The following is a 19,351-nucleotide window of genomic DNA, read 5'->3' on the forward strand; positions in this document are numbered from 1 at the left end:
TCAATTTTTGAAAAAGTTATTTGCCATTGGATTACCATACAAACACTGTAATTTCTGACCGCTTCGCTTAGCCGTCAAGATGGCGTCGAGAACCGTGATAAGGCCAATATTCCATTTCTGCGAATGGGTTTTGGGGGTAGGGTGTGTCTACAGAGTTCTAGGTCTGCCTGGTTGAACACCAACTCTGTTCCTTACACAAGAGCCTCTTTTATTTACCTTTCTTGGAGACGACGAGAAAAATGAGATCGTGGAAGAATGGACGTTATCTTTGCATGTATCACAGAGTCTATAGACCGTTTTCACTGTCACGCTATCAAAAAACGAATCGAAAACCATTCAGTGGAGAAAGCTATGAAATTATGATGTTATAGAAGTTAACTAAATAAGCCACTTCTCCAAGTTTTAGGCCTGTGCGTTTCCCCAAACTTCAGATATTCGTCGAAATGTTTCGCCGATATTTACAGACCCCAGTATGAAAACGCCATGTTGGTGTACCTCCGTGGTACCCCAATATGGCGGCCGGAAAATAGTGTAAACATCTGGAACTTACTTTGGCTATCTAGGCGACTGATTATCAGTACTGATCAAACAAGCATTTACATAAGCACTTTTCCTAATGCTTTAACTTCCAAAAAGGCTCAAAATCATGGGATAAGTATATATTTTTCGACAAACTCGATCATAGCCTTGTGTCACGCACCTCCATAACCCTGAAATTCAAAATGTTCTGGATTCCAAACGAAGCAAGCTATTGAACTGTAAAATTGTAAACAGATATAAATAAACCGCCTCTTGTGCCTGATGAGGACAAAAACTTTGGTGGCTCTTTCGTTTTGGATTTTAGAAAGTGATGACGTCACGTGAAAACGATCAATTAAAACTCATTCCCAGCCTCCCTCTGCTATAAGTTATGTTCACGTGACTGTTTTAACTTCGCGTATCACTAAGAAGGCTGCAGAGGATATTTCACAAAGAAAGGTAGGAAAAATGCCCATTCCTTCTACTTATCATACAATAAATGCTTCAGAATGAATAATCCCTTTTTATAGTACAATAATTTCACGTGTCCCACTCAAGAAATTCGGTTTTATTTCACTATTCAGCGTAACACGCAGCAACAAGCACCATGAATTCTTGAGTGTTATAAATAGCACTCATTTACTCGGCCGAGAATTTACAATACTTTATATAAAGGGTCACGTAGAATTAACTGACTTCCGGTGCCGTGGGATCGCGTTTAGTTTAGCATCTTATCTTTATAATGATCATGTTATTTGAGCGTTACATGTTCAAAAACGCTTCTTCCTGCTCTCTGTGAATTCACGTACGGCAGTCTTGTACACGCGCAGCGGTTCCTCTTTCGATATTAAATTTTCGGTTTTCCTGAGTTTCGCGACCGAAGTGATTGGGGCCATAGTGTTCTTCCGTTAGATTAAAGTTTTCTTTAGGTAGTTTGATTCATAAATTTCTATCATTTCTCTCTGTATAACTAAAATCACAAATACCGCCGTACTCCTCAAAACGATTAAACCTTTCCTTGTTAGAATGGTGTTCTGCGAAAAGTCTGTGGACGCATTTCTTTTTCTTAGAAATAGATAAACTCCCTACGTCATGTCCAAAATTTATCCGTTGAATCTATTGATAGTTCACGCCTCCACTCTAGTGAATTTATCGTTAAGCTTATAACTTGATGGAAATAAGACTTCTATCACTACACTGCCGGTCAAACGTTGAGATAAAACACGCTCCTTTATCAAGTTACCGAAAAAGTCACAGCTGGAAGCTAACTTCGCCATTAGCGCCATTTATCAGCTTGGTATTCCTTCAATTTTGTCTCAAGCTCTTCCTCTGTAATAACCCGATGTTGTGCAGGGAATGTGCTGTTTGACAATGTACCGTTCGCATTTTAGAACGCCTAAATCATTCAACCTCATGTAAATAACGTGGTGTATTGCAAGCTCTTGCATGCAAATAGATGTATTTATTGTTTTGACGCTCGATCTGGTCCTAATTACATGCAAAATTATTACAATAAATGTGCATCTTTATTAAAATGCATGCCATAAAACGAACGCTTACAATTTTATACTTGATTATGATTGCTCGATGGGATGCTTATAATTACACATTAGGATAGTAGGAGAGTGGAAGATGCTATGAGATACATGTATTTTGTACAAAGGGAGACCGGAGTAGAAAGATTTATTGATCAAGTCTTGATTATTTGCCTGTATATTTATTGAAGTGAAGCAATTTGTGGAACAGGCTTGTAACATGTTTTACTATGTGCACAGAGCATGCCAGGAAGTTTTTCTTTGTTAAGACTTTGTTTAAACACCCCTCCCCCCATGGTGCAGTTCAAGAAAATATCCATACTCCCCCACAAAGAAAAGACTGGAATTTCCTTGGGATGAGGGGAGGGGGAAGGGGGAGGGGGAGGGGGGTTCTGTTAGCCTGCAAAAGCAGATGTATTTCTGGCTGTCACTTGTCTATTTTTTCAGCGGAGTCAAGTGACAGCCGGAAATATGTTTGTGTTCACAGACTAGGGTTCTGTAAGACCAAAAAATTTAAAGAAATGTAAGCTTAATTGGAATTTTGAGAGGGGTGGGACAATCTTAGACAAAATCCCTTCTGTGGTGGAGGGATGGATATTTTCTGGAACTGCACAATGGGTAAATGTATGGACTAAAACCCTACAGAGGACAAATCCTCTTTTTAGTCTCCCCTCATAAAACAAAGTAGGAATAAACAATCTTTATGTCAGATAATTTATGAAAATCTGAATTAGCTATTACACAAAGCAAAAACATCTTTAATGTGTCCCTGTCAGATTTTCCCTGGAAAAAAAACAGTTTTTCCCCTTAGGTAGTCACTTGGGGTATGAACTGTGTTTTGGTATTTTAAGCATTTTTAGATTTCCCTTTTCATTTATTTTAATATATTCATTTCATCTTTGTTTTATTTTACAGGACCCACATTGATATCAGTTTTGTAACTGAAGTGGTCACCGTTTATAAATATTTTCAATTATTATTATTATTATTATTATTATTATAAAATTTTATCATTATCATTATCATTATCATTTTTATTGTCATTGTCGTTGTCATTGTCATTGTTATTGTTATTATTATAGATAACATCAATAATGGCACAAATATCTGTGGAGAAAAGATTGCAAATGTCATTCGAAGACGACAATAAAGATACAAATTCAGCAAAACGGATGAAGCCTGGCTCAGTGATGGGAAAGAGTGTTGTGGTTTTGAGACACAATGATGTTACAATAGGAAAGTCTTCAGTGTTAATGCCAAATACCATTGAAATGGCACAACTTAAAAAGCCACTGAAAGGACAATTTAAAAGAAATGTAGAGATTTCTTCCGAGATGTCAGAGCTGGATGTTAAAAGGGCATTGATAGAAAACTTTCCCATTCTTAAACATGAAAGGTAAATTGTTGTATTTTGTCTAAGGTGTATAATTTACAGTTATAATAGTGTTCCTGCAGTCATTACATCTGTGATCCACAATCCTGGACCCCTAAATACCCCTCTCATGAAAGATTTCTTGACTGGAATCACTCTCCCATCCCCCATCCCAGGGCAGAAAAAAACCCAGAAAATTTTGCTCTTGGGCAAGTGAAAATGGACATTTGGTGGTCCAGTGGGCAAGTGCAATTAGCCTCAGTACCCTCGTTAGTGATAATTTCCAATCAAAAACAATTTCAAAACTTAAGGCTGCAAGATGAGCAAAACAATTAGTTGAAAGCACATGCACTTTTACAAGTCCAACACTTCAAAGGCAGCATAACGCAGTGGCAGATGATGATAAAGAACAAGATCAAACCAGTGGCAGATCCGGACTTTGAGCTAACGGGGGGGGGGGGGGGGGGCGGTTTTGTTTTATTCGCCCTGCCGGCTTTTCTTCCTTCAGTCATTTCTTCTTTTCTCACCCAAAATAAGGGGGGGCACCCAGGCCCCTTGGGCCCCTCCCCTAGATCCCAACTGCAAACCCACATTCTTCCACCTTTACCCCAATTTCTGGACAGTCACACAGACACCGTGTAACTACTGGTACTGAAATACCAGTAGTTACCCTGTTTCTGGCGAGCCATTTTTATCACTGCCCAGTATCTTTCACCTAGTTTAGTCCCAGTAAGCTCATGTATTCATAGTACCTAGTACAGTAAATGATGTAGTTGATAAGGCATGGAAATTGCACAACTTTTTGGCAAGTAATATTTTAGTGGGGGCATCTGAAAACTGAAATGTACTAGCCGGCCCATTAGGCAACTAGATTTTTTTCCTGCTCTGCATCCATTTGGAAATTTTAGCTTTGGCTTTTGAAACCCCCTTCCCCTCAAAATATCCAGTGACTTTCCTTGAAGAAGGTATGGGTATTCCCTGTAACTCTTCATTGATAACACAACAGGAACCTTGTGTTACCAGGAGCCCATTACTAGGAGCGTGCAACTCCCATACTAAGCCTATGTCACAGCATTTTTACAGACCATTCTATTTTTAGGCTTCATTTCCCACGAAATAGTCAGTTCCAGTTTACATGATTACGAATCGGTACGAAAAAAAAGCTGTTTTTCTCTTTAATCTTGTGGTGAAATGATGACATCAGTTAAAAATTAAGTCTGTGCTTGTGATTGGTTACTGAGGTTGCTGCAGGGGTCTGAATTCATGGTAAATTCAAACTAAAAATAGATTGGTCTGTGAAAATGTCATGACAGGAATATCGGGTAGTTGCACGCTCCTAGCTTTGGGCTGCTGATGTTACCATGTCCTGCCCCATGTCCCTTAGAAACACCAAATTTTGAATTTCTCAATGCACCTAATAATAATATTAAAGATGATAATGATGATAATGATAATAATGATAATAATGATAATAATGATAATAATGATAATAATGATAATAATGATAATAATGATAATAATGATAATAATGATAATAATGATAATAATGATAATAATGATAATAATGATAATAATGATAATAATGATAATAATGATAATAATGATAATAATGATAATAATGATAATAATGATAATAATGATAATAATGATAATAATGATAATAATGATAATAATGATAATAATGATAATAATGATAATAATGATAATAATGATAATAATGATAATAATGATAATAATGATAATAATGATAATAATGATAATAATGATAATAATGATAATAATGATAATAATGATAATAATGATAATAATGATAATAATGATAATAATGATAATAATGATAATAATGATAATAATGATAATAATGATAATAATGATAATAATGATAATAATGATAATAATGATAATAATGATAATAATGATAATAATGATAATAATGATAATAATGATAATAATGATAATAATGATAATAATGATAATAATGATAATAATAATAATAATAATAATAATGATAATTAAATGTGTTGTCATAGGCGTATGGGCACCTTTAGACCTTGGGGGAGTAGTGACTTTCTTGTCTGAAAAATTTACACAATACCCGGAGGTGATATTGTTGAAATCAGGATGCAAACAGACACAAATTGCATGAAAAACAAAAATGTTCATAATTACCACACCTAATGAAACTGCTATAATCAGAAAAATAGTTATATTCAAAGCTTACATCTACATAATCAAGCAATCATACTCTATCAACAGTCTCAATCGGAGTAAAATCTAAAACTTATTTAAAAGAAAAAATTCTAAAAAAAGTTACGTAACTAACTGGAAACTTTATTTACAAGTTTTGGAGATCGTGCAAACAGCATTATTTTTGTAATGTTTTCTCTTAAGTGTTGTTGCCTGAATCATTAGTGTTTTGCCCAAAAAATCACATAATTTCCGTATTCCCCCCCCCCCCCCCCCCCTCGTTCGCCTATGCCTGTTGCACGCTGGGCTCTGGATTCAGTAGTTGGGTTTTCAAGCCTTTTCAGCTGGGTCATTGAATTGTGTTCTTGGGCAAGACTCCTATTGCCGTTCTCCAACATGGTGTATAAATGGGTACCAGCAAATTCAATGCTATCAAGGAACTCTACAGAGAACTAGCATCCATCTAGGGAGATTGTTAAATTGTTGATTGCTTTCTTGCTACAGAAACTGGGATATGCTCTTAGTGGTATGAGACACTCAGCTAAATGCAGATTTTACCTGAGAAAGCAATTCATTTATTATTACAGATTCTGCTGTGCTGCGGCAAGTGATAATCGAACAAGATTGGAGTTTCATGGTGAGCGTGGTATCTGGGATGGTCGTTCCATAAGAAGGAAGATAAAAGGCAACTCAGCTCTTTATATTTTAATAGAGAAGGTATTGCTCTTTGAAACATACTTATTGAGAAATGCTTTAGTTTACTAAATTTACTAACTAAAGATGGAAATTTATGGACAATGAAATGACATTATGGGCACCTTTCTTAATTTTAGGAAAATCATCAACAAAGTGAATGTTCCCCCTGGATGTCAAAGGTAAATTCAGCTCTGTAAACTATATTTTAATAGAGAAGGTATTGCCCCTTGAAACATACTTATTGAAAAATGCTTTAATTTACCAAATTTACTAACTAAAGATGGAAATTTATGGATAATGAAATGAAATTATTGGCAACTTTCTTAATTTTAGGAAAATCATCAACAAAGTGAATGTTCCCCCACGGAGTCAGAACTGTCACAGTTGTTAGGGTTAGATAATGATTCTGTTGACCCAGAAGAACTATCTGCACAGTCAATAAGTGACACTACACAAGTAGAAATGCACGGGAGACATTCTGTTCATCATGCTCCTCAAACGGGATTAGAAAAGCAAGCTGTACCTAGCAATCCCCTGAAAGAACTAACCAGGTATCCAGTAGTGGAATCAGGACTGGCACCAAGAACTGAGGGAAAAAATAGTGATAAATTACAACCAACTGAAGGGCAATTTATGCGGCATGAAACTATGGATAAATTTCCACCTCCGCAAGGCTTTGTTTTGGTGGCTTCTCAACGTGGTATGTTACCATCAGTGCATCATGCAAGTGTATCAACAATTCACAGCATGACTAATGCTAGAGATGTGGTTACCATGGCAACACCATCATTGCCACAGTCCCTTCCAATGGGTAAGACTGTGTTGTCTATTCAAACCCTTTAATAAATTGAAGCCCAATTTTAGGTCACATCCTTATGGTGACAATTTTTATGTTATTGATAATTAATGTATATTTAGGCAAACATGAACTAAACAGTGTGTCAATTATTGATACCTTCTTTTCCCATCCAGGTGCCATCATCGTTCCTGGAGGAGGTATTGCTGTAGCTCAGCCGGGGGTGATAGCCAATAATGCTGTCTCCTCAGCATCCATGGTGGGTCATCCTGGACTTGTTGGTGGTAAGGCCATCTCCACTGCTTCTGACCACCAGAGTTTGGAGAAGACAGTTTTTCATGTTGCTAAGGGCCAGGGTGCATGGCATGCTGGCTTACCGATGGTACCTCAAATGAACATGATAGTACCTCAAAGGCTAACACCTCAAATGAACAGCTTGAATATCTCAAGTGCAACAGCTCAGCAGTTTCAAAAACAAGGCATTGCGGCAGAGAAATCCACTGGGATGAGGGATCAGGACACTCAAACTGAAGCCACAGAAACATTTCAGCAAGCATTAGCCCCTCCTAGAGCAACGCTGCAACAAAGTGAGAAAAGTTATCCAGTTGAGTACTTGGAGAAAACATTGGCACAGGAGGGTGCTAGATTCAAATCTCCTGATCAGTCAAGCCAGTCTCACCATGAGAAAACAAATACATCTCAGGCTATGGAAAAAGGAGCAGGTTTAAATTCTGCAGATGAAGGCAGACATCATCACAGTTCAGGAGTGTCATCTGATTATGAGGTATTCCTGTTAATGATTTGAGTCATCAACACTTGTAGCATATGGGGGCATGACTGTATGAGGTGCAGTACATGGAGAGTTATGAATCTATTTTTTTTTGGGGGGGGGGGGAACCTTCCTTATAAAAAGGATTAGGGTGCTTGTCCTGCCTTTTAGGGGTTAAAAAATGCATTTGAGGGTGTTCAGCCTAAAAAGGTCCACAGCAGGAGCTTGAGCTGAAAAATGTAAGTGTCAGTTAATGTATCATTTTAGAATTGGTACATCTACATCTACATTTTTACATGGCAAAGGTTGCCCATCCCACCACAGAGCAGGTTAGGGGTGACCTAACCTGGTACCTCTTAGGGGTGAAAAGAATTCATGCCACGCCCACAAAACAGGATCTTGGTACTGCCAAGAGGTTCTTTTCAAAATTTCTGACAAGCACCCCCATCCTTTTTACATGGGAGTTTCCCCCTGGGCCTTGAGTGTGCAAGTGAAATTAATGTGGAACTTAATAAGTGTCAATTGCTTAATAATGTAACATTTTCATGTTGTAGTCGCTGGGATCAGATCCAACAGACTCAGGAATTGAAACGGCAGACAATATTGGAGGTGTGTGCTTCTGCATCGCTGAGATCAGTTAATGTTTAGCACTTTAAGTGTCCCTACAATGCAATTGGTGTTCAAATGGTGTAGATGTGCAATTGCAGGTATCCAATTAATACAAAAAGTTGGAGTCGAGAATAGATGGGACCAATGATCTGTGTTGCTTTCTATTGATAGAGTATCTTGGAAAAGAAACCTTTGGGTCAACATTATTATAGATTGATTGAATGATTGATTGATTGATTCTTACACATAAAGACGAACGCAACTTATCGCCTGCGCTCCCAAGACCATATCCTCCTCACTATTCCCAGAACCAAACGCATGACATTTGGTGATCGCGCCTTTGCACACTCTGGACCTCTTCTCTAGGACAAAGTTCTGAATCAAAATTAAAAACTTAGTTTTTTAAATTAGTGTAGAGCATGCCATAGTCTTATAATATGTTTTTTAAATTGTATTATTTTTAAATACATTTTTCTTATATTTTTACCGTAATCTTAATCTTACATTGTAAAGTGCTTTAGAATATTTTATAATTTTAGCGCTATATATGTAATCTTATTATTAATCTTATTATTATTCTTTTATTAATAGGCAATAGACTCCCTCTTCTGTGTGATGCCATTGCGGTTAGTGTAGCTAAGGAATCAAGCTTAACCATAATTACTGTTGACATTGTTGCAAGTAGTGTATATACCTCCTAAAGGACAGGAATGCTCGTCAGAAATTTTGAAAAAAAACCCTAAGAGGTACCAAGATCCTGTTTGTGGGCACGGCTTGAAATTTTTTTCATCCTTAAGAGGTACCAATATTATTCTAAGACAACACATTCCAGTGGCGGATCCGGACCTTGAGCTAAGGTTGGGGTGGGGGGGGGGGGGGGGAGGGTTTGCTTGCCCTGTCGGCTTTTCTTTCATCTGTGATTTTTTTGTTTTCTACCCAAAATAAGAGGGGGGGGGGGGGGCAGGCCCCTTGGGCCCCTCCCCTATATCCGAGCCACTGCATCCTCTCCTTGTCATAGTGTTTTCGGCTCAGCACCTTAAAAGATAACACAAAAGCTCCTTCTATGCACCTTTTGAGGCTGAACACCCTGAAAGGTACCAAAATCCCCTTTTTAACCCCTAAAAGGTACAACAAGCACAACCGTCCTTTTTCTTCTTCTTCTTCTTCTTCTTCCTGGACGACTCACCTCCTTCAATTCTGAAGATTCTAGTGAGCATATAAATAAAAAAAAATTACAAATTGAAATAAGGCTAAAATGCTATAATAAAAACTAAATAATAATAATAATAATAGAAATAATGATAATAATAATAATAATAAAGTCAAAGTCAACATTGTTTGGTTTGGCCTTGGTCAGGCAGCAGGCTTTTCTTGAAGGCCGTCAAGTTTGGTGCATTTACTGTTTCATTGGCCAGGCTGTTCCACTCTCGTATCGTTCTCGGGAAAAACGAGTACATGTGGTAGTACGAGTACATGTGGTAGTAATTATATGGGAGTTCGCCTCCAGCAGTTTTCTTTCGTGCAATTAGTTTGTTTTGTTTTGGCACATCTCAAAATGATATATTTGTAACCAGAATATTGAGTTTAACATCCCTGTAAGTTATGTTATCTTTGTTATATCTACAGATCATGTCAGCATTTAAAGAGAAGAAACCAAGTAAGTGGATTGATTTTGTTGTGTTTTGTATTGGCAAGCTTTGATTTTTGTGTTGTCTCTTTTAACTTATGTTTTGCTGCATATGTTTACAGTTATTGAGGAGATCTGCCCAAAGGAAAGTTCAGTCATGGTAAAGCCTTTCTTTCGTTTGGTTGAATATGTTTTTTAGCTGAAACCTGAAATGTGAGGATCCTGTACATTGCGTGACATAAGTGTGACATGCCATGATACTGGTTTAATATGGCGTGACACGTATTAATTATCAAATGCTGTAGAGTGCCGCATGCACTGTTAGTTTATGGATGCGCGCAAGAGGTTACCAAGTACAAAAGATATACAGTCAAACCTGTATTAAGCGGACACCCTCTATTAAGCGGACAGCAGTGCAAGTCCCATTTTTTCTTTTCCCACATTTACTGTAAAAAATACCTGCATTCAACGGACATCTCTATTAAGCGGACGCGGACAGCTTGTAAACTTGATTTTTATGGTCATTTCTATTGTTAGAAACCTGTATCAAACGGACACTGCAAAAAGGATGCATGTTTTTTTGTCCACGTTTTTATAGATCGGTAATTTAAGTTTGCCGGCAAAAAGCTGTCACAGAAATGCGATATTTCATTATTCTGTTTTGTTTTTACAGAACTTTTGTTCTTGTTTGTGAACCTTCACGTCATTCTATCAATATAGATATATACTGTTACGGTATACTTAAATCCCTCTACCTCATATAATTGTCATTGTTTATGGAAGTACAGTATTTCAGAGGCGATGGCTAACTAGAATGCTATTTGACCCTTTCCCTTTGCCGTTTACTTTATAAAGCAATGTGAACAAAACGTCAAACGGGCATCCCAAAAAATTCTCTGTAGCGAGTGAAACCCTCTTTTGTTCGTACGTAAGAGGCATTGATTCAATTTCTAGCAATAAACGACTCGAACCTTTAAAAATTCTACGTGTCGTCATGGGCAAATAGTGAATGGTAAATTATCTAATCATTACGCATGCTTTATTTAAGTTATATTTGTAATGAGACGTGGTCCTTTGACATGGTTTGGCATCAATAACGTGATCTGCTATTTCTTGAAATTAAAATAAAGCATGTGAAGAGCTATTATTATAGGGCTTGTTCTTGTAGCCGATGTAACGCGCGCTCTGATTGGCTAATGGTAGGGCATTATTCTCCCGTAATGCTCACGGGCCGACTACGGGCTAGCAAAAAGAAACTAAAAAACCATCTAATAAACAACTTATGAACGTTCGTTCTTAACGGAAAAATCTCAAACCTTGATCTTGCCGTATTATACGGCAATACGGCATGGTCTTGGTCCGAGATTTTCCCGTAAAGACCTCACTCTCGGTCAATAAGTAATTGTTGAAGAACAAGATGATCTTTACCTTTCAGGGGGGAAATATGTTCGTCCTGATTCTGAACAAGCACCTCCCTGGTGACACAGATGAAGGCTACTATGCTAAATTTGGATCCAGTGCTCCGGTTGTCTTGACAAAAGTAAATCAAGTCAATCTAAAGGGAACGATTCCAGGTAAGGTTTTTTTCTTCCATTGTTCATATTTTCAATCATTCCTCGTGTAATGTACCATCTTTTGAGCATAAAATTCACCATCTTTATTCACTTGTCCCTACTCACGATGACGTCGACAGTGCTGATTCTGACGTGAAGTATATATGAAATAATCCATATTTGAACTGCGGTTGTAGATGAAAGTGAAGAATGATCATCGCAGTAAATTTCCAATTTAAGCAATTGGAAAGAAAAAGCCTGGAAAAATCAAGGCTTCAACAGGATTCGAACCCGTGACCTCCGCGATACCGGTGCGATGCTCTACCAACTGAGCTATGAAGCCACACATTGGGAGCGAGGTCAATTGATTGAGTTCAGATCTTCCCGTGAGGAGTGAAATGACGTGAAGTATATATGAAATAATTCATATTTGAACTGCGATTGTAGATGAAAGTGAAGAATGATCATCGCAGTATGCAGGACGCCTGTCACATATGACCTCAGTTAAATGGCTTTGCTCTCCATCAGTTCTCGTAGCTCAGTGGATGGAGTGCCCGCCCGGTGTTTGGGAGGTCATGGGTTCGATTCCCGTCGGGGACTCACATGTTTTATTTGTCCCACGCTCGTGTCATGTTGATCAATTCACCTTTCACGTTTCAACTGTTCTTTAATAAGCATTGGAAGTGCAAGCGTAATTTTTTTCTTAAAAGTTGAAACTGCAATCAGTACATACAATATGAGCAATGGAAAAATGAACATAACTGGTTGGAGTGGCTGTATTAACAGGATAAAATTATAAAGTTTTATACAGGCTGAGATTTCGAGAAGTGTCGTTGTCCGGAGTAACGGGATTTTCTTATGAGAAAAGGTATAGGGGTTTCGCGAGGACAAAAAAAAGTGGCCGTAACTGACGAAGTTACCATATTAACGAGGTGACCGTAAAGCGGGGTTCTTCTGTAGTACTAGAATTGTCTGCTGAAGGTTGATGATAATCTGGCTTAGACAATGCAATACTTCCACATTCTGCGAGATAAAATGTTTCAAACGATGAACTTAGTCACTTTTACTTCCAATAAAAAGATGTTCCAATGCATTTGAATTGTCAGTTATAAAAAATGCGGCTCTAAGTGACTACACAAAGTGACTCTGCAGAAACTTAGAAAAAGCGGCTGGGTGTTTTTGTACTTGTTTATTTTCATGTTCTTTGAACGTTTTAGCTGAACCATTTGAAAGAGAATGCGTAAGTATATAATTAAACGCGAGAAGATTTCCTGGGATTCTGCAAAATAACGCTTGTTTCCGGTTAGTGTTGGTGTAGAAATAAAAGTCAATCGAGGTTTTAGCACAGTTTTCAATTGAGTGTCGCAAAACCAATATTATCACTCAAGCCAATCACAAAGAACACAAACAATACAGTGAACCAATCAAAACACGGAGTAAATACATGTACTACAGCTGACACGAAACGGACGCGAAACGCGGGGAAACTTGTGTAAGCGAGGGGTTTACTGATCTTTACTGCTGATTGGATGAAAAAGGGACGCAGTTTCTTGAGCCAATAGTGTAGCGAAGTAATGCAAAACCAATTACTTTTCGAAACTCAATTGAAAACCGCTCAACCGATTTTCTATAGTTTGAGGTTACCTGAAGTCAAAACTAAAGGGCAAAAAATTATGAGAGAACTCTTAAGAAGTGTAGAAAACGCGGCTCCTATTTCAATCTTGTTTTGTGTCTTCGTTTGTCGAATAAAATGAACATGTCCTCATTCCTTCCTTTAGCTTACCCCTCACCCGGTGTTGTTACTGTCGAAGTGGTATCCTCAACAGGGAGTTATCTGGGACAAACTTTATTTGAGTACATAGACACGGTCGACCACATATTGAAGAGGCTAGAGCACGATCAGGAACTACACCGTAGGTTTTTCCATCTTATGGCTCAGGAACTGCGGAGTGCACTAAGAAAACCTGAAAAGCGGCAGCCATCGCCAGCTATTCCGGGCTTTAAAATACCAGGTATGTGCGCTTTTCAGCGAAGCGCTTGGTTTATTTTAATTATTTTTAAAGTCATTGAATACTTTTTTGAAAGCAACTTTTGAATGCATACAGCAATAGGTGGTTTGCAACCATTCGCGAGAGATTCAAATAATAACGAACCTAGCGGTCATGCTGGATTAGAGAAACAAAGCTCGAGCTCTTATTAACCGAGCTTAGTCGGTCTTTATGGGAGAATCTTGACGGAGGTCGTGACCGAACGAATTAAGGTCTGTAAACACGACCGAGGTCAAGATTCTCCCATGCAGACCGACTAAGCTCGGTTAATAAAATGTTTATGATACGACAAGAAAATTTCAATTCGTTTAATGAAACTGGTTTGTACTAGCTGACATTTTGCGAACGGCGATGAGCTGAACTTAAATCTGCCAAAGTTTGCTCATCCTCTTTACTCTTTTTTCTAATCAGGCTTTTAGGCAGTTCCATAAAAATTTTATGAAGAAAATAGTCTATATTTTTTAGTTTAGTTTGCAACATTTTCAATGCAAAATGTAACCGGTCTAGATGGGAAGAATCTAGACCGCCGTCAATATTGACTTCCGCCAATCAAATTCGTGAATTCGGTAGTTCCCAGTCCTTTTGAGACAGCCATATAATAACTAAAATTCTTTTATGAAAAGTCATCCCATATGGCGGCGATGACGTCAGTTGTAAACGACCTATAATATTGGTTACGTCACCTATTGGTATGAATGTGTCAATCAGAGGGCTATAGACCGTTTTCACACACGTGATCAGCAGCCATGCAAATTTATTGGAACAACAAGAAAAGTGTTTAGTCAAGAAAAGAGTTCAATTCCCACAGGATTGGTTTGGGATACCATTATGGTTTCCGTGACGTCATGTGAAAACACTCTATCAGCTTGTGCAGAAGCATACCGCCTCAATTATTCTGGTTTGTGAAACTAATATATTATATTTTATGGTTGGAAAATTTGAATTACAAAATCGATGTTTGCGATAAACGGAAAAGTTCCCTACATCTCTATTACCATATTTCACCATATTTTTAATATGAAGGTTTTACCCTTCACACATTAATCCATTTTTATTTTAGATTAATTATCCATTTCTTCTTTATATCCAGAGGACAAGAGAAAAAGAGATTTTGTTACAAGTGGTTACAAAACGGACGATGAAGCATCGGACGATGGAGAATATTCAGAGGACATGAAAAAAACTGTTTACGAAGGAAGTGATTACGACGCGGACGATGAAAGATCGGACGATGGAGAGGTGCCATGTAGCAAAGGTATGGGAGCATGGTACCCTTAACACTGTTCACGCTTGCTGCCTGAGCACAGTGGCTGAGTACAATTCTTGCTGGGCGCTAATGTGAACACACCTTTTTCCAAGTACTCACACCAGAATTCGGGAACACTGCCCGTGCCGGGGTACAAGGTCTCGACCTAAATGGTATTTGGTTACTTGCTGTAGCCGGTGTCTGGACGCAACATTATTTTGTGCCGGTGCCCAGGTACAAGTGGTTGGGCACCAAGTGTGAACACTGCTTTATTATTTATTGTAAGAAGCGTTTCGAAAGTAACGACTTTCATCATTACTTACATGAACTGAATCTGATCGAATCTTCCTCTCGCCAGCATGAACACACCCACCCCTGCCGCACAGCGTAATAGAGAGCTTAAGCAAACCACGACGGCAACGGCAACGAAAACGCCACCAAACAAAAGGTTTAATGAGCAGAACAATGGCTGTGCACGTGCGTTATAAATCTTTGTACATTTCTTTGCCGTCCTCTACACAACAACAACGTGAAATGACTAAGTTCGGCATGTTTTGGAGAACGCGAACGATGGCGGCTAGTTTTTCGTTTTTTTCATTTGGAATTGAACGATGGCGTTACATATTTAGCTTGAGCAAGTCCTGAGACCGATAGGCGAACTAAACAGATCTAGACCATTGCGAAATTTGAAGGTAAAATATAAATTCATTTTTTTACTAGGCGTTGTCCTTGGGGTCGCCGTTGTCATTTCTTAAAGGAGCTACGTCACGGTTTGCGCATATTGAATTTTTCAAATTCGTTGTTTGTAATCCGTGTCAATCTTCTCCATCCTTGGCCATCCTTTTTCCTTTATGGTTTATCATTATCTCTCTGGTGTTTTTCTATCTTATTAAACCGTTATTTTCAGGTTTTCTACCGTTTAGAGATAATTTTGTATGTGGCCAAAATAACTCAAAATACCTTGACTGAGCCCCTTTAAGCTCTCTATTTAACAACCCCTGTAGGGCTCGACTCGAACCTGGACAGATCGATCCGGATTCCTGGAGTACGTCAATCATTTGGCCACCACCTCTGTCACTGACTTTTTAGCGGAGAGAAATTTCAAAAGACGACGAGTTCAAGAGCCCTCAAACGGATTGGAACCCAGACCTCTCGGATACCGTTCGGGCGCTCTAACCACTGAGCTACGGAAAGGCTGTTGGGGAGCTAGTCCATTTACTAGGTTATTATATTACATGGATCCTGTATCCTGATAATATTATTTCTTTTACAAAGTTGCAGGTTGGAATCCGAATTCAAAACTGTTTTCCTATGATGATATCATCGAGCCAAATGGCCACAGAGGGGACATAGAACAACCTTGTGGACCCCCATCGGGGGAATCTGTCTGGAGATTTCTTCATAGAACTGATAGACAGGAGGTGGACATTCAAGTACATATCTTAATCTTCGGCGAGCGTTTTTCCAACAGTCATGACCTCAGTAACTTAACACCTTTCTCGTTTAATGCCCAGGAAAGTGGGGCAAGTATTAGCGAGATAGAGCCTTCAGGTAAGGTGCTTGATATGATGCCTCAAATTAGCCTTTAGTCTCTGTCATTCCCTAAGGTGTTTGATAAACACTTCCCGCCACTCCCGTGGGGGAGGGGCGGGGGTACTCCGGATCCCTTATATGGGGTATGCAGGTATGTGTGGCCCGAATGGTATGGTTTTTGGCTGTTTTGGTCTGAAGTAGGATATCGATTTTGGCCATTTTGGTCCCAAAATACCGTTTGATTTTTGTGCACTAGTCTTGCATTGGGTATGTTCTTTAGAAGAAGCTACTTTTTCTTCGTTATCATATAAACATTGCCTTTAACATTGTTCTGAACTAGAGAACTAATTATAAGGCAGGTCTGAAACAGGGTATTGATCTAATGGGCAGGTCTCAAATAGTGTATGAAATTTTTGCTCAGATCATAGAAAGGTTAGGGAAAATCACAGATTTTGGTCTTGAATAGAGTAAGGGTTTTGGAAAGCGGGCCGCACTGTCCGCACACCTCCACCCAATTTTTTCTGGGAATACCCCCGGGGCTGGCATTACTGCAGATAGGCTAATTGATTTAGTGACAGATTATACGGATTATACACTACTGGCGTTGTTAAACAATGATCCGTATGGCGTAAGCTCTTCTTTCCACAGAGGCTCAAAAGGGGTTGTTTTCATGAGGAGAGAATCCGCTTACAATCTTCCGAATATTTGCGCCTGCACTTACCTCGCCCAGCGGATGTGTATGACGAACACCCCATCGAGCCTCTGAAGAGGAGAGCGTAGCTTCCCAGGGGGACCCCCGTATAAAAAGGAGGGGGATGCTCGCCGGAAATTGTGAAAAGAACCCCTAAGAGGTACCAAGATGCTGCTTTGTGGGACCTTTGTGGGACCTCTGAAGACATTTTGAGGCTGAACACCCTAAGAGGTAGGAAAACCGCTTTTTTAAACCCTTAAAGGTATGACGAGCACCCCCCGTACTTTTTATATGGGAGTCCTTCCCCGAGGGAAGGGGGGCGGGGGGGAGGTAGCGTCCGTCAATGGTTTTTACACCCGGGCGATAAGCAGCATTACTTCTGTTAACATGCAATCGTTTTTTTTTTTTTCAGCTATACCAAGGAAAAGTTCGGACAAAGTGGCTGGCGCAGCGGGTGATAACAATAGTACTGCACGATCTAACGGCGAGACCCCTGAAAGGGCTTATAATCCAGAAAATATGGATATTGTTGACAATCAGTTGAACAACGTTGATTTTGATCAAAATTCGGTGGCTGATAAAACCAGGCGTGCTGACGAAAGAAGCGGGGATGAAGATGACGATTCTCCTGGAAATCCACTGTAACAAAAAAAGAAAAAAATACGAAGAAATTCATTCATTTAGTCTAGGTGCGTTATGTTGGGAATGGGCGCTTTGCAGCTGGGGTCATGTGGCATGCAAAATATTCGCTAATTAACAATTAGATTATGATCTCGAGATTTCTATGAGGTGACAGTTGATGAGGCCGAAGGCCGAATCAACCATTGCGTCATAGAAATGGACAGCGAATAATCTAGTTGTTTTAGTAGAATTCTATTCTTTGGTATTAAACTTCATGCTTTAGAGAATTCGTGCGGACTGAATTGTCAATTTGACATTTGCAGTTGTGTGCGCGCGCTTATCAGTTTCTTTCAAATATTTGGAGCTTTTTTAATTCAAGAAACCGTAAATGCCCTCGTTTTAGTCTCCTCAGGAATTTTATTACCATTTCTCTAAATGTTCTTTCAAAACTTCAGAGAAACGAGGAAACGTTCCAATTTTGTCGACCACACCAAGCAACTGCACACTAATGGCTGATAGTGTGCAGTGGCTCGGCCAATCAGATTACAGCATTTGGATTAGTATGCTAGTAGAATTCTACTTAAATAAATTACATTATGGGCTTTAAAGCATGCCAGGAATGGAAAGAACGTATCAAAAATAGCAAACTTGCCAAGTTTGAGGCCCTAGGCGTTAAAGAGTAAGTTTATACGACACTGAATTTTCGGGAAATTTTGAGGATTTCTATGGAAAATGTTGCTAGAGAGCAAGGTCTTGCTTCCAACAACGTTTTCCATACAAATCTTCGTAATTTTCAAAAAATTCAAACCATCATAAAATCTCATTCTTTAATACCAGGCTTAAACTTTGCCATTTTGATATTTTCGACATGCTTTTTCCATTTCTGGCCCTCCTTAAGTCATAGCCCATAATTTTACGAAAAGTAGGTTACATGATGGCCTACCTGCAAAGTGCCTTTTGTGTTACAATAATTACAATTTTACTTACTGCTAGCTTTTACAATCGCAAAAATTAGTTCCCGCAAAATAATAATGAAAAAAAAAAAAAAAAAAAAATCGCCGTTTCGCAAAATTAAACTCCCGCAAAAATTAAGCACCGCAAGGTAGTTTATGGTTAGGTTTCATTCTGGGGTGAGGAGGTCTGGGTACAGGTGAGTTATTTTTGACGTATTTTTATATAGAATGCTTATTCATAAATCTCCGTAGGAAAAATGATGGCGGCTGTACATTTTACCGCAATACCATGCGAACCTTACTCAGCCCATTAGAAACAAGGAAAGCCATATTTTTGCAATATTTGTCCCTGTGCTAACGACACAGTGTATGCTTGATTTGAAGATTTTAGAACTTTGCTATACTTTTCCATGAGCGTTGTTAAGGTTTTTGTTCGCTAAGAACTATGGGTAAATGTGCCAGTCGCCATCTTGTTTCCAATGGAGGATTGTGCACGCGACGATTTACGGTGGCTTAAAGAGCGGAAGAGAAATATAATTTCTTACACATTGTTGTCTCTCTTCTTCAGACGGACTGGTTTATCTCCAGCAACTACA

The 19,351-nt window shown here is 38.8% G+C and overlaps 1 protein-coding gene across 5 annotated transcripts in view; it reads left to right on the top strand.

Moving 5' to 3' along the window:
• Positions 1-906: 906 nt before the first annotated feature.
• The window catches only part of LOC110062178 (uncharacterized), a 19,242-nt gene continuing 797 nt past the window's right edge, over positions 907-19,351 (top strand). Inside the window, exons 1-16 of one of the 5 annotated variants that reach the window (XM_089287055.1) lie at positions 907-978; positions 3,137-3,450; positions 6,201-6,330; positions 6,447-6,488; positions 6,643-7,120; positions 7,282-7,889; positions 8,429-8,483; positions 9,072-9,109; positions 10,110-10,140; positions 10,233-10,270; positions 11,546-11,684; positions 13,442-13,675; positions 14,802-14,966; positions 16,233-16,508; positions 17,594-17,870; positions 19,324-19,351. The exon at positions 19,324-19,351 is cut by the window's right edge and continues 797 nt beyond it. In XM_089287055.1, the coding sequence (XP_089143181.1) occupies positions 3,149-3,450; positions 6,201-6,330; positions 6,447-6,488; positions 6,643-7,120; positions 7,282-7,889; positions 8,429-8,483; positions 9,072-9,109; positions 10,110-10,140; positions 10,233-10,270; positions 11,546-11,684; positions 13,442-13,675; positions 14,802-14,966; positions 16,233-16,508; positions 17,594-17,826 (2,769 nt within the window). In that variant the 5' untranslated portion in view covers positions 907-978; positions 3,137-3,148 and the 3' untranslated portion in view covers positions 17,827-17,870; positions 19,324-19,351. The remainder of the gene's footprint in view (positions 979-3,136; positions 3,451-6,200; positions 6,331-6,446; positions 6,489-6,642; positions 7,121-7,281; positions 7,890-8,428; positions 8,484-9,071; positions 9,110-10,109; positions 10,141-10,232; positions 10,271-11,545; positions 11,685-13,441; positions 13,676-14,801; positions 14,967-16,232; positions 16,509-17,593; positions 17,871-19,323) is intronic. The other 4 variants (XM_089287057.1, XM_089287056.1, XM_089287058.1 and 1 more) reach the window with 4 other exon arrangements.

Source organism: Orbicella faveolata, unplaced genomic scaffold (genome assembly GCF_042242905.1).
Source record: "Orbicella faveolata isolate gen_17 unplaced genomic scaffold, um_ofav_v1 contig_14, whole genome shotgun sequence".
NCBI lineage: Eukaryota > Metazoa > Cnidaria > Anthozoa > Scleractinia > Merulinidae > Orbicella > Orbicella faveolata.